At 41.2% G+C, this 15,014-nt stretch overlaps 1 protein-coding gene across 2 annotated transcripts; it reads right to left on the bottom strand.

Annotated features, from left to right (window-relative positions):
- Positions 1–2,962: 2,962 nt before the first annotated feature.
- On the bottom strand, positions 2,963–14,052 carry LOC119646955 (UDP-glycosyltransferase UGT5-like). Of its 2 annotated transcripts, XM_038047652.1 has the most exons (3): positions 13,947–14,046; positions 13,730–13,884; positions 2,963–4,385 (listed from the first exon to the last, which is right to left on the bottom strand). In XM_038047652.1, the coding sequence occupies exons 2-3, from the start codon at positions 13,809–13,811 to the stop codon at positions 3,061–3,063; spliced, it is 1,407 nt and encodes a 468-aa protein (XP_037903580.1). In that variant the 5' UTR covers positions 13,812–13,884; positions 13,947–14,046; the 3' UTR covers positions 2,963–3,060. The 2 variants fall into 2 exon arrangements, with proteins under 2 accessions (XP_037903580.1, XP_037903579.1); XM_038047651.1 differs by having other exon boundaries at positions 13,730–14,052.
- Between the last annotated feature and the right edge of the window lie 962 nt (positions 14,053–15,014).

The following is a 15,014-nucleotide window of genomic DNA, read 5'->3' as shown; positions in this document are numbered from 1 at the left end:
AAAGGAGGTGAACTCTTAGGTCAGAGAGTGCATCACGTGTCATGCTAGGAAGGAAGTAAGTGTATTCGCTAGGTGGACAAAGCGCTTCCACACTACACCCCGAAATTATAGACTCTTTGCAAGACTCGCACGGCTACAAGTATTGCCTCACGATCATTGATCGGTTTACGCGATGGCCTGTGGCAATACCTCTGAAGGATACACCACAGTCATGTGTTGTGCTACAAATAACATTCATTGTCATTTGAATCTACTCTCTTCTCGGAGCTTGGGAAGCTCCTGGGATTCAAACGTCAACGGATAACTGCATACCATCTGCAGTCCAATGGGAAGCTAGGACGTTGGCATCGGACGCTGAAGGCACCAATTATAGCGCGCGACCTTGTCGCATGTTCTTGGTTTCCATACAGTCATCCGCGAAGAGTTTGCGGCCAGCTCCGCTAAACTGACGTACGGAGAGAACCTTCCACTCCCTGGTAATCGAGACGAGCTCGGATAAACCGGGTTGTTATGCCTACTACGAGATGCCGTTCCGAAGTTAAAACCACCTCCGCCATCTCGTCACATGCAGCCGGCGGTCCACAGCCCTGGGGAACTTGAAATTTGTACCCACGTTTTGGTGAGGATTCATGCACTTCGGAAGCCGCTGCAGCCACCATATGAGGACCCTATAAGGTCTTCGAGCGTGAGGTGCGCTCGTCCAGCCTAGACGTCACTGGCAAGCGCAAGGCGATCCCCTTAGACAGGCTGACGCCCTTCTTCCAGGCAGCAAGCACTGGAAGGAAGCGAGAGCGTCGCGTTCGCTTTGACGCCACGTTTTCTCTCGCCAAAAGCCCTTGGTTTCAGCTGCGGACGGAGTGCTGTAGCACAACCCGCCACGAGGCCCGATTAGTAGAGCGGAACTACTTCCAACTGAGTAATCTTTATTGTGTGACGTAGGCCTTGCTGGCTCACTTTAATTAAAGAAGTTTTGCTGAATTAGAGAGATTTTGCTTGTCAATCATCGAATAAGAAGATGTAAAATGTAAGTTTTGTTACAAATAAATAAAATAAAAAGTTAAAATATAATAACCAAAACTAAAAATATTGTTGTTAAAACTATAAGTATATTAATTTTGAGCAACTACAAATAATAAAAATTTAATTAAGTTTTATCAACATGCTTTATGCTTCAGTTCCACTATGATCATATGCAATGCTGTGCAAGTGAAAAAGCCACAGCAATGGGACTGCACAAATACGAACACAAACTTCCAAGACGACTTGGTTTCCGACTAAGAGTAACGAGATGAAGAGGCAATCGCTCAGCTATTAGGAAACAGCAGGCCGTAGTCTCGTAATCTAAAACGCGTAACATTGTCATAAAGGAGCTAATAGAAATCTGTCCAAATAGTATAACTAGTAAAGTAAATCTTAAAATAAGGGAATTCCAGACTATAGTCTTACCTATATGTAAAGGACTCTCAGAAGGCTAGGTTCGTCTTATTACCAACCTTACTCCACTCCGGGTTGGGTATTTTTGTTTGTCCAATGCCTTGTTGTTGAGTTTAATCGTTTACATTTGATTATTCTGCTATCCTTAGGCCATATAAAAGTAAGTTTTCTCCTGTGTAAGCCAATGAATAGAATAAATTGGTATTTTAGAAAAAACCCACATTTTTCCATTCGTATATGGCTAAAAACCCAAAATATTCCATCATATTTTTTCCAACTTCAACAAACATGTACATATTACAAACGAAGGTATTATGCTCACACTAAACAGTCGAACACTGCCTATTACCGAAAACTGTATTCTATTTGTACGTATATAAATTGATCGCACACATATTTCCGATTTACTGCGTCCATAAAAGTATACATACGTACATCTAAAGTAGGTATATGCCGCTTCTTCAAGGTACAAAATTTCTATCTGAATTAGGCACTACCTCAAAGCTTCATTTACATGTACATATAAATCCCTACATATGCCTTTCGGGAGTAATTGATATTGATATAAATTTTATTAACAAACTAAAATGAAATGTTTCATTCATGTAAGCTCCCCTTGTTGTGGTATTGACAAATTGGTATGTTATGATGACTTCATACAGGTTTTAGAATGTATGAATGCGTTTCACCTTCCATAACTTTGTTAATAACAGTTGGATTTCCTTCAAACTTCCCAAAGTTTCGCCTTATGTTATCCCTTATGGAAGTGTCAAATTTCATAGTTCTATCATGAACTTAAGGAGGTTTCCGGCAAAATTTCTAAAATATGCTGATAATATATTAGCGTATTAACTTTATTTGTACAGATATCAAAACGGGATGTATTTTGATTGATTGTTTTTTTCAGTTTCTCGGTTGGATAGGTTCTGAGAACGAGACATGTTACACTTTTTGATTGTCATATTTTGAGCCCTTTCTCTCTTACATTTCACCTGATATCAAATATGGGACCAGTTTCGAAAAGTAATAATTGAACGCATTTCATTTGATACCCCATATGGCCACATTCTGTTAAAAAAATGTATACCTTCTATTCATATGTATGGAGAGCCCCCCTTAAACTTAACAAAAAATGACACCTCTTGCTGCATGTACAGGGAACAACAGACCACATGATCCCATTAATTTTCGTTATAATCAGTCCAACCGTTTCCGAATAAATAGGGTGTGGCAGACAGACTAACAGACGGACAGACTCGATTCTGATTTTCATTAAAAAGAAAGCCTTAAATATAATATTTTCAAAATAATGTACAAATTTTGGAATATTCGAAAGTAACCAATAACCTTTTTTGTTCTTGGGGTATTCGCCTCTTAAGTTTAAGACGAAAATTTTATCGAAATATCGATAAACTTTCGAAATAATACATATCCATGTTGTTCTCATGGTTAGCCAGAAAGAGCAATTAAACACAGGAGTTCATAAGAAGCACACGTTTAGAATGAATTTGAGTGAAATGCCTTGCAATATATACGCATATTATTATATTTTTCTTCATTCATATTACCGGGTGCCAAACAACTAATCCTATATATGTGCATGCTATATGTATCATACATGAATTCTCATTTACGTTTCTTTATATTCACTTTAGGATCACATCTTTGCTTTGAACCGCAAAGTACGGAACGTATCATAGAAAATACTCTTCCTAGGGCGTAGATAAATATTATAATTATTGTAAAAATAACCATCAATGCATCTATGTTATAATATTGAATGCAAGATAACTCTTGACCAGTTGATTTCATATGTGGCGCTCCTCCATGCCTTGCTATATACTCCACCCAAAATATTGCACTGTCCAATGGCGTTTGTGGTTGATCTCGAAATAGTTCTGACATCTTTTTCACGCGATGAGTGTACTTTTCGTTTGTCAAAACCTCAATGACAGCTGCTTTGAAGTTGACCTCATCAAGATTCTTCAAGTCCATCCTCACCCCAATACCTATTTTTTCAGCACGTGCCATATTGAGATGTTGGTCCCCGAAAACGGGTATCCCGACGATTGGAACTCCGTGGTATATTGATTCAGTAGTACTAAGTAAGCCTCCATGTGTGATGAAAAGTTTAACATTTGGCTGAGCTAAGATATCGTCCTGGGGGAACCAGGACTTTATCAAAACATTGTTCGGTTTTCCAGGGAGGGATTCATCCTCCCATTTCCACAAAACTTTCTGCTTCAGCGATCCGAATACTGCTAATATGGCATTTCGTTTTTCTGCTGCTAGATCAACGCCTCTTAAATTTGTTCCCATGGAGAAATATATTACGCCAAACTTTGCTGAGTCGATGAAGCTTTGGATATCCGCAGGAAGTGGTTGAGATTTTCGGTTAATATGTAGTCCACCCACTTCAATCACATTTGTTGCATATGGCCTCGGGAAGCTTAAACTGAAATGTGTGTTAAGTAGAACTAGAGAAATATTGTTTATTGTCTCACGTAAGCTTGGTTTAGGGTCCCGGAAGTATTCATTGTATATTTTCTCTTGAATGGGTATGTGATACCATTCATACAAGAGACGTTCTATCGTTTCCGTCATTATATTGAATATTCTTTCTAATAAAGTCATTTTGTCTGTGTAAGGAAGGAATAAGTTGGGGATATAAGATTGTGACCCTGGAAAATCTGCCATTTGAGCTGTGAATCCTGATGCGCCCAGGGTCGAAAGACTGATAACCGGAGCATGGAAATGATGACTAAGGCCTAAGAAGGCTTCAATCGCGAATGCTTCACAAATAATTATGTCAAATGTCTGATTGGAATTCATTAGTTTTTGGACGCCTTTCGATCCCAACGTTGAGTTTGCTACAAATGCTCCCAATTTATATACAATCATTAGCTCTTCGAAGGGATATTCACCGGTTTCATAAAAGTTGATAGGGGCACCTGAAAAAAGAAAAGAAATATTTTATATAAGTTTGCACCGTTTAATTAAAATTAAAAGAAAACTAAGACTAATTTCTTATTTTCGCTTGGATAGCTTTTATGTAGAAGATTATTATTGATTACCAGTAGTCGAACTGCATTTGAGCGTATAGGTTCAACTAGAGGGAAGGCTAGAGGATATTGCTTTTTTTCAATGCAAAGAATATAAAATTGAATTGGAAATCTGAGTTGAAATTCCAGACTTTATACGTGTTTACTGCCCAGTGTTTTTGCACGCCAGCACATATTTTATACTTTGACAGATTCATAGTTCTTATATCATCATTATATTTAAGAAGTTATTCTAGTGTGTAAAGTTATTTATAGAGTAAAGCAGGATATCACTTTAATGCTGTTATAAAAGCTATTGATTTTAAATTAAAATCCTTATACTATATACAATGCCGACAAGTACAAACTCTACTGTCATCATCATCATCAACGGCGCAACAACCGGTATCCGGTCTAGGCCTGCCTTAATAAGGAACTCCAGACATCCCGGCTTTGCGCCGAGGTCCACCAATTCGATATCCCTAAAAGCTGTCTGGTGACCCCACCGGACGCCATCGCTCCATCTTAGGCAGGGTCTGCCTCGTCTTCTTTTTCTACCATAGATATTGCCCTTATAGACTTTCCGGGTGGGATCATCCTCATCCATACGGATTAAGTCACCCGTCCACCGTAATCTATTCAGCCGGATTTTATCCACAACCGAGCGATCATGGTATCGCTCATAGATTTCGTCTTGTGTAGGCTACGGAAACGTCCATCCTCATGTAGGGGGCCAAACATTCTTTGGAGGATTCTTCTCTCGAACGCGGCCAAGAGTTCGCAATTTTTCTTGCTAAGAACCCAAGTTTCCGGGGAAGACATGAGGACTGGCAAGATCATAGTCTTGTACAGTAAGAGCTTTGACCCTATGGTGAGACGTTTCGAGCGGAACACTCTTTGTAAGCTGAAATAGGCTCTGTTGGCATGACAACAACCGTGCGCGGATTCCATCATCGTAAATGTTATCGGCTGTGATTTTCGAGCCTAGATAGGAGAAATTGTCAACGGTCTCAAAGTTGTATTCTCCTATCCTTATTCTTCTTCGTGTTTGACCAGTGCGGTTTGATGTTGTTGGTTGGTTGGTTTTCGATGCTGACGTTGCCACCATATATATTGTCTTGCCTTCATTGATATGCAGCCCAAGATCTCGCGCCACCTGCTCGATCTGGATGAAGGCTTTGTACGAAGGGTTTGTACGTCTCGGGTGGTTCTTCCCATGATGTCGATATCAGCATAGGCCAGTAGTTGGGCTGGACTTGAAGAGGATCGTACCTCTTGCATTTACCTTAGCATCACGGATCACTTTCTCGAGAGCCAGGTTAAAGAGGACGCATGATAGGACATCCCCTTTGTCGTAGACCGTTGTTGATGTCGAATGGTCTTGAGAGTGATCCTGCTGCTTTTATCTGGCCTCGCACATTGGTCAGGGTCAGCCTAGTCAATCTTATCAATTTAGTCGGGATACCGAATTCTCTCATGGCCGTGTACAGTTCTACCCTGGCTATGCAATCATAGGCGGCTTTAAAGTCGATGAACAGATGGTGCAACTGTTGTCCATATTCCAACAGTTTTTTCATCGCCTTGCCGCAAAGAGAGAAAATCTGATCTGTTGCTGATTTGCCTGGAGTGAAGCATCTTTGGTATGGGCTAATGATGTTCTGGGCGTCAGGGGCTATCAGGCCTAGCAAGATAGTGAAGAATATCTTATTGATGGTACTCAGCAACGTGATACCTCTATAATTGCTGCACTGTGTGGTATCTCCCTTTTTATGTATGAGACAGATAATGCCTCGTTGTCAATCGTCAGGCATTGACTCGCTGTCCCATACCTTGAGCACAAAGTTGATGAACCACCTTGGTGTAACTGGTCGCTTCCATATTTAACCAATTCGGCTGTAATTCCGTCGGCTCCTTATGAGTTTTTAGCCGATGAATTGCACAGACTGTTTCTCCTAAACTTGGTGGTGGCAGTATTTGTCCGTCGTCTTCAGTTGGCGGGACCTCCAACTCGCCGATATTTTGGTTGTTCAGTAGCTCATCAAAGTACTCAACCCATCGCTCCAATGTGCCCATTCTGTCGGAAATTAGATTTCCCTCTTTGTCTCGGCAGGATGAGCATCGAGGTGTATAAGGTTTCATCCTGCTGACTTGTTGGGAAAACTTGCACGCCTGGTGCGGTTGTTCCTTGTACTTTTCTAGTTCACAGACTTGTTGGTTCTCCCAGGCTTCCTTTTTCCGTCTGTGAAGTCGCTTCTCCGCTCGACGGAGTTCGTGATAAGTCTCCGCGCGTGCCCGCGTTCTTCGAGAATGCAAGCATTACTCGGTATGCGGCATTCTTCCGTTCCGTTGCTAGCTTACATTCATCGTCAAACCAGCCGTTCCGGCTCCTTTTGCGGCTGGGGCCAAGTACCTTTGTGGCCGTATCAATGATAACGTTCTTCAGGTGATTGTGAAGATCATTTGTTGATGCTTCATCTCCAGGTCCTCTGTTGACTGCAGTTATTACGGCATCCATTTCCCTCTTATAGGTGTCACGGAGGGTTGTGTTGTAGGAGGCTTCAGTATTCACTCTCACCTGATTGTCAGAGCGGATTTTAGGTGGTATTGTTATTCGAGCTCGGAGCTACCATGCCAACGAGATAGTGATCCGAGTCTATATTGGCCTCCCTATATGTTCTGACATTCATCAAGGCTGAGAGGTGGCGGCGTTCGATCAACACGTGGTCAATTTGGATTGAAAGTGGCCCCATCTGGAGAGGCCCACGTATGTTTGTGGACCGCTTTCCGCACAAACCGTGTACTTCCAACAACCATTTCGTGTGACCCTGCTAATTGAAGTCCGTTATCATTTGTTTTTTCGTGTAAGCTATGGGAGCCGACGTATCGCCTGAATACAGGGCTCCTTCCCTACTTGGCTATTAAAATCTCCCAAGTATGATTTTGATATCACATCTGGGACAGGCTTCGAGGGTTCGTTCTACTGCCTCGTAGAAAGTATCCTTCTCCGACTCTGCAGTCTCCTCTGTATTGGCGTGAACGTTTATAAGGCTTATATTTCTAAACTTGCTTCGCAAGCGCAGAGTGCATAGCCGTTCGCTTATGTTTTCAAAGCCGATAACAACAGGTTTCATTTTTTGGCTGACTAAGAAACCTACTCCAAGCACATGACCGCTATAATATATGGTGTAGTAGCGCTTCTCCAGGAAACCGGTCCCTGTCCATCGCATCTCTTGTAACGCTGTTACATCAGCCCTATATTGGGACAGAGTATCGGGTAGCTGCTCATCAGATTTATCTCTGTACAGGGAGCGCACGTTCCATGAGAAAATGTGCAAGTCGTTAATCCGTTGTCGTTGCCGGGTCCGTTGTATTAAAGTCCATCCTGTCCGAGGCTCCTTTCGTGGCTCCGTAACTTCTGTCTTCCGTGTAGGGTTGTCAGCCCCATCTAACCCTCCACCTGGAGGACCAGTTGGTACAGTTTGTCCCGTTTTTAGGCGCGGGAGACTCGCCTTCATCCTTCTCCGTCTGCAGCTTTTCGTTACGAAAGAGCTCCCGGCGGTCACCACGTGGAAGTGGAGATAGAGTTTAGTAGTAAAGCTGTTGGTGTTGGTTCAGCAGGTATTTCCCATGTTTTATGCTCCATCGTGGGTACCAATCCACGTTTCGCCCTGGGACCTATACTACCCTTTGACCACTTACACAAACTCTACTGTAATGAACACTATTTAAGGTTCTCCATACGGTGTGCAGTATTAACTGCTGCTAATGTGAAGTATGCTAGTTGATGAATTGCTAGGAATCTAGTAAACATTCAGATGCAGGTTCAAGGTTAGGCTGATGATATCGTCTTAATGTGTAGGGGCAAATATGAGAACTGCCTTCCTCTTCATCTCCACGCTACTCAGCATGCTGGGCGGGTAACTGCCAAATATTCTTTTGTTTCCGTAATCGAAAAATGCACTGTCTCGACGCTCTGTTGAGACTCGTTGGAAGGTCTGAAAAACTTTCACTGGTTCCTCGCGTACTTTGCATTCTGAACAGGTGTGAAGTGACTTTCGTCATATTGTAGTCACGGATTGCATATGGCAGAAAGTTTCTGCTTCAGTGTGCCCAGGAATTTCTACTACGGGTGTCTCACTGTAGATGACATGGTTCCGGTCAATCCTCTATGCTTTATTTTTCATCCGTCCGCTGCCAGCTTCAATCAGCCTGTCCTGCCGCAATGACTCACGACGACGTTCTAGATGAATTTTACATGGTGGATTTCTTTCATTACTCAAATCCAATAATGCGAAACTGAATCTTCTAATCATGGAATCTGACAGACATCACTGCACCTGAATACACAAGTGATTGTAGTTACAGTAACCACATATCAGCGCCAATTCGAAATCCTGGAGATGCATGGATCCTGGGTCCTCCGAGAATTATATACATGCTATTTGGAGTTCGTTTCGAACTTTATCGGAGACGGCGATGAAGAGTATTCCGTTGAATACTGATACTGTTGGCTACAGCGCGGCATGGTGTTGTTAATGTCACTGCCTCTACCTCCATCTAGTCTTGGTTACCAGTTTCTACGATGATCTTAAGTCGAACACGGTCCCCTGATGATGGCCGGGATTGTATTGCTGCGGATGATAAAGCGGTACTGATCTGCAAATCTCTGTGCAGTCACGTGCGTGTATTGCAGCAAACGTTCGAATCTTTGATGCAACAAGGAAACGGTGAGATCTATACCTACACCATTGTTATTTTGTAGTAGGAGCGGGTAATAACGCGATTCAGACCCTCCGTTCATTTGATTCGCTATCTAGGTGAACCTGCCAAACTGTTCGCGACAAAATATGGTGAAGCACCTAGATGTCGAACCGGTCCCACGATGAGCGGTTTCGTCGCCATCAAATCAGACTACTTCCCTCAGTTATCTAAACCAAATCTCATTTTTTGCCTTCTTTTCATTCGAAGGATTTTCATTTTATACCTAGCTGCCAGTTGTGGTGAGTAATCTGCAAGTTCCTACACCCTCCATACCTATCCCCTGAGATGCTGCCGTGACTGCCTAGACTGAAGTTGTCCATCCCTTATCCTTTCATAGTAGGGCTTGGGACCAGCTACAAAGCTTTAATAAGTATTATTATGTTAAAATATTCAGTAAAAGATGACTTCTGTCCACCTGAGCATTCGTAATAGCCTCCGAGTTTAACACTCGGACCCACTCAAAAGCACGAGAGCAAACTGAACCGTTTTCTCCGGCGAGAATGTAGAAAGCTTAGGGGAATTTTGACTACTTTTTGGACTATGAGATGCTCAGCCGTCTTTAGAACTAATAAATGGTCCAGCAGCACTGCAACTCTCCATACATATGTACTCGTATATCTTGAGTAACTTTAAGGCCTCTCAACCAAAGCTGTGAATGCATTTTTCCGTCATTTCCTACTTTTAACAGTAGAATCATTCAGGTAAGTCGAGAAAATTCGCAATACTACTTAGAAGTGTTTCTTCGCATACAGAAACTAGAAGTACTCGATTTCTGTGAAATCTGTCCTGTCTGAACTGTCATTGGCCCATCTTCCATCTTCCTTTTAAAGTCAGTTTACCACTTGTCCGTCCATTTGTCAATCTGCCCATTTGTTTGCCAAAGTTTGTTCAATGTCTGTCTGTCTGTCCGTCTGTCGGTCTATCGGTCACACGCACTTTTTTCAGAAACGACTATACGGATTTTGTGAGAAGGTGAGGTCTGTGAACGCCCAAACATGCAATAAGTTGACATCTTTCCGCGTCGAATTTGAGCTGGGGCTCCTCATATATGTAAAACGGGAGTGTACAATGTTTTTTTTGGCCAAATATGGTCATATTGGGTATCAAATAAAGATCTTGATTAGTACTTTTCAATTCCAGCTTTAGTTTTGACATTTGTTGGAAAGGCGGGGGGTGTGAGGGGCCTCTCAGAAACTACCCAGTCGAAAAATCTGAAAGAAAAGTCACGCCTTTACCCAGTGTCTAAGCCTCAAAATATTCTCCACATCGATATCAGCTCAAATTAAGTTAAGAAGAGCGTATTACTATATTCTTTGAGAAATTGACTATAGCTTACCCCAGAAGAACTTAAAGTACCAAATATCAATATCACACTAAAGTGAGTAGTCTGATATGCTAAATGCATATACATTACTGGATATGTATAAATGGGGTAGTTCTCCACTCAAATATACTTACATGAGAAACAAACAAAACTTTTCATACCTGAATGGTCGAGCTTCCGGTTTGCCGACTGGTTCTTTAAAAGTTTCACCAACTAATCACATCCTAATTCCCACCATACCAAATAGAATAAGTCGGGAAACCAGAAGCTGAAGCTGAAAATTTTGTATATTGCTTATATAAGCATATTTTAACTGGACATTTGTTCCATTTTTACTTAGCTCGTGATGTTTATGCGTCTAGCTTATCAGACCTATTCACTTTAGTATGGCACTGACATTCAAAGCCTTAGAATGCAAGAAATTTGCCCAAAAGTGAAAAGTTTGACCTGTTATAACTCTGTTAATAATAGTGCGATATCTGCCAATTTAGGTAGTGTCATGCTCTATGGTATACCCAATATTACTACAAAGTCGATGATTCTAGGATAAATTTTAGGGGGGGGGTACCACGCAATTTCTAAAAAATATACATATAGGAAATATGGTAATATTCAATTAACTTTATTTAAACAGGTATCGGTATAGAGAGTACTTTGAGACCTAGATACCATGCGCATGGACCACATCATTTCTTTTCAGATATTTTGGTTGGGTAGTTTCCAAGAACAGGTCATTAAAGTTACTGACCCTTTTCGGACCCCCGCCCTCCTGCCGTTTGCAACCAATTCCCAAATTAATAACCGTAACCGTTCCAGAGATATACGTTGTGACAGACGAACGGGCAAACAGACGAACGGATGGACAGATAGACAGTAAACAGGTTTTACATATAACTTTAAAAATCAGAAATCACCAGGTGATGCGGCGGGGTTTAAATCAACTCGAACAGGAGGGATGAGAAATAATGCCTGTACATTGCGGTCCATCGATTTGGTATTAAGCAAACAAGGTCTCTGCACAACTGCGATAATTCGAGTGAAGAGATTATAATTAAACTCTAATGGATCTCCATCTACCTCGTCGAGTAGTTCTTGCCAGCAGCCAGCTCTGCTTTTCTTAATCGCACTGTGGAGTATCCTTTTAACCGATCTATACTCCATATTCTGATGCATGCACGTGGAATCAATGGAATTTATGACACTCCGGAACTCGGCAAATTCCGCGCTCCACTAATACATAGAAAGTTTGTCGCGCTCGGGTCTTCCACCGCATGTTAACCTCGCACACCGTCGTTATCAATTTCTTAATTGAATTTACCAAAGCGTCACGGGTCGTCCAACTCCCGAAGTCTCGCCTGGCGCAGCTGCATCCATTCTGAGAGCTTCGATGAATCTACCAATGTTCACTTTCGTGACGTTTTATGAACAGGGAAAGCACCGGGTTGGTGTTCGTCAAGAGATACCATCGGCCAATCCAAACGGTATGTGTTGAGGGTTGCTTGCCGAGAAATTTTGCAGAACTCGCTAACACTCGACAATGAGACCTGTAATTCCAAACGGTGGGTAATGTCGAGATTGGTTCCTGCGCAGCCTGGACGCTGTAATGTTGCCGTGGATTCGGTGTTCAATTGAGCGTCATCCACGCCACCCCTTGCTGGAGCTTTTGTTAATTTCTGAATATGAGTTTAATCTCAGATCTGATAAAGTACTAATTGATATCTCTCACTTGATACTGCCTACAAATATATCTGGAGATAAAAGGACATCTTCCTCTGTTTGTATGGGCAGCGTGGAAATTCACAGTTCCCATATTAAAAGTCCGGTGTGACAGACAGTAAATTGATTTTTATAAGGTTGTACTTTACCCAAAGCCCTTATAAGGCTTTCATTTACACGAAACTTCAATAAGGCGGCAAAACGGAAGCTTGATTCCTCAGGTATGAAAGGTTTTGTTCGTTTCTTCTGTAAGTATATTTAAGTGCAGAAATATCCCATTTACACATAGCTGTAATGTTTAATGTGCTGTAGTGTGATATTTAGATTTTGTAGGGAAAAGAGGATTTTGAGCTACTATAACTTTATTAATAATTGCACGATTTTGATCAAATTTAGGCATATCATGATTCCTACTGTAGTCTGTCTAGCATATCATGCTTCCTACTGTAGTTCTAGGATAAACCTAAGGTGGGTTTTTAGTAATATAATTATTAACTTAATTTGAGTAAGTACCGATAAGGAGAGTATTTTGAAGCCCGGACGCCGTATAGAGACAGCTTAATGATTTTTTTTTCTGATTTTTCGGATGAGTAGTTTCGGAGAACGGGTCGGTTAAAAGCTAATCATTATCGATTTCTCGCACGCCCTGCCTTTCCAACAAATGTCAAAACTTAGATTGGCTTCGGAAAGTACTAATCGTGACTTTTCATTTGATATTTAACATGGTTATATACGGTGAAAAAAAATGTACACCCCCCCCCCCTCCCCCCTTTTGCATGTATGAGAACCACCCCTTACCACTTATGTAGGTGTCCACAGTCACCAAATTTCGTGTCAATCGGTATAGTCGTTTCTGAGAAAAGTGCGTGTCGCAGACAGACAGACTTTGAACCGATTTTAATAATGTTTTATTTGTAAAGCAAGAACACGTTGGTTTGTTGCAAACCGTTTTATCAAATCGTGTTTTATTTGTGACATTGCCTTACTAGAAGCCTTACCAACTGATTTATTCAGTCAAATACGTATAATAACATATACTTAGCCTCAAGGCATAGCAGAAATAACAATGTAACTTTATTGCAAACGGTATGAGTTCAGGCAATTAGTAAGCCATATTATTCTCAGTCGGCGCAGGAACCTCAGCACTTCGTCTCATAGATTAGGCGCACTACAGATTGTTTTAATAAGTTTATTGAATTGAAAAACGTTGATGCTACTTAGTATTCCGGTTAATTTGCGAAGCGTAAATGACCAACCAATTTCGGCAAATTAGAGGACTACACTTTTGTCCTCTAAGTTGCCGGAATCTAGTTATTATGAATATCGAATGACCAAACATTATATTTAACTAACTCAAAAGAAATCTCACTAAAAAAACACTCTTCAAGTTAGCTTGCGTGGTAGCATGTATTTCTACATCAGATCATGCAAAGCAATAGATTTTGGAACTCACCTTCTAGCATTCCCAGGTCTAATCTTGTAACAATATCGTGGACGTTTTCCGTTGCTGGTTCCGTGGGGAAAGCAGCAATCATTGTTACCTCGTGTCCCTTTTCTGCTAAGCCCCTAGCTAACGCAGAACCAATTATATGTTGAGATTTCCCTAAGCTTGGAAAAATCACGAGAATTTCATATGCATCGCTCAGTCCGATAAAAAGTATGGACAGTACCACTAACACCGGAGCCACTTTCATATTGAAAAGTTAAATCTTAGAACACGGTCTTGATTGACGAAAAAACCGGTGTGACTAGCGACTGGTACCGCATGACGCTAATGTGAAGACTAAGCTTATTAAGCCCAGCGAGATAAATCTATGGCCACCGGTTCGGCCGCAACCCAGTGAGAAATAAATCATACACCTTCTACATCATTTTCCACTGCAGACTTTTTTCTCGCACTCCATCCGGGGGAATGACCACAAGATAATCTGGAGGTACGTTGAGAGCTTTATAATAACATATGCATGTTCTTTTTCAAATCAGTTTCAAAGGTGAAGGGTAGTCAATACTTTTGACATGTTTCCATACCATTTACGTGAAATCAATAGGTATCTTGTTTCTTTTAATTCGAATGCATTGTGTTCACTTTTTGACATGAATTCTGAATTTGTTCAATGATAAGCGGGCGCAGTTTCACACACGCCAACTATGTGCTATTTTGATTTCGTTCCAAGTTAACGAACCCGCCGAAACCAGCAGATACAATTGTTTCGAGTACTGAGTCAACAGGTGATTCGACTCAAACACAATGATCCCCACATTTTTATCTCGACCACTCGACGGGAAATACGTATGCATCTGATATTTGAAGATAAATTGTTTGTAAAAAGATAATATCATAGGTATGCATGATTAGATATAGATAATAGAAAGGGAACCATGTGTTCACTTTTCTAAAGCAGCTTAGAGTACCTTCTAAGGTTTTGTGAAAATGAAACCTTATTAAATTCGATTCAATGTCTTTTCATCCATCTGTCTATCATGCTCAATTTACTCTGAAAGTTATTGCTACCAAATTTAGTGGGAACCTGTATATTGTGAATCCATTCACATGTGGTGTTCAACATTATTTTATGGCGAGTTCCGACGGGAGAGCTCCCCATACAGTTGGAAGAGGGCTGTACATTTCTTTTATCAGAATGTGGTCGTGTTGGGTATCAAACTAAACGGATTAATTAGTACTTTTCAGAACTTTTCATAGGAGCTAGTTGACAAGGGAACTAGGAGCTTAAATGTAG

Source organism: Hermetia illucens, chromosome 1 (genome assembly GCF_905115235.1).
Source record: "Hermetia illucens chromosome 1, iHerIll2.2.curated.20191125, whole genome shotgun sequence".
NCBI classification, from domain to species: Eukaryota; Metazoa; Arthropoda; class Insecta; order Diptera; family Stratiomyidae; genus Hermetia; species Hermetia illucens.
The sequence above is the reverse complement of the archived record's forward strand: the minus strand, read 5'-3'. Positions and strand labels throughout refer to the sequence as shown.

Coding starts and splice junctions, on each gene's coding strand:
- LOC119646955 (XM_038047651.1), bottom strand. CDS start 13,970: ATGAAAGTGGCTCCGGTGTTAGTGGTACTGTCCATACTTTTTATCGGA. Junction 4,386..13,729: donor AGACCTGGGAATGCTAGAAG/GTGAGTTCCAAA, acceptor TTCTTTTTTCAG/GTGCCCCTATCAACTTTTAT.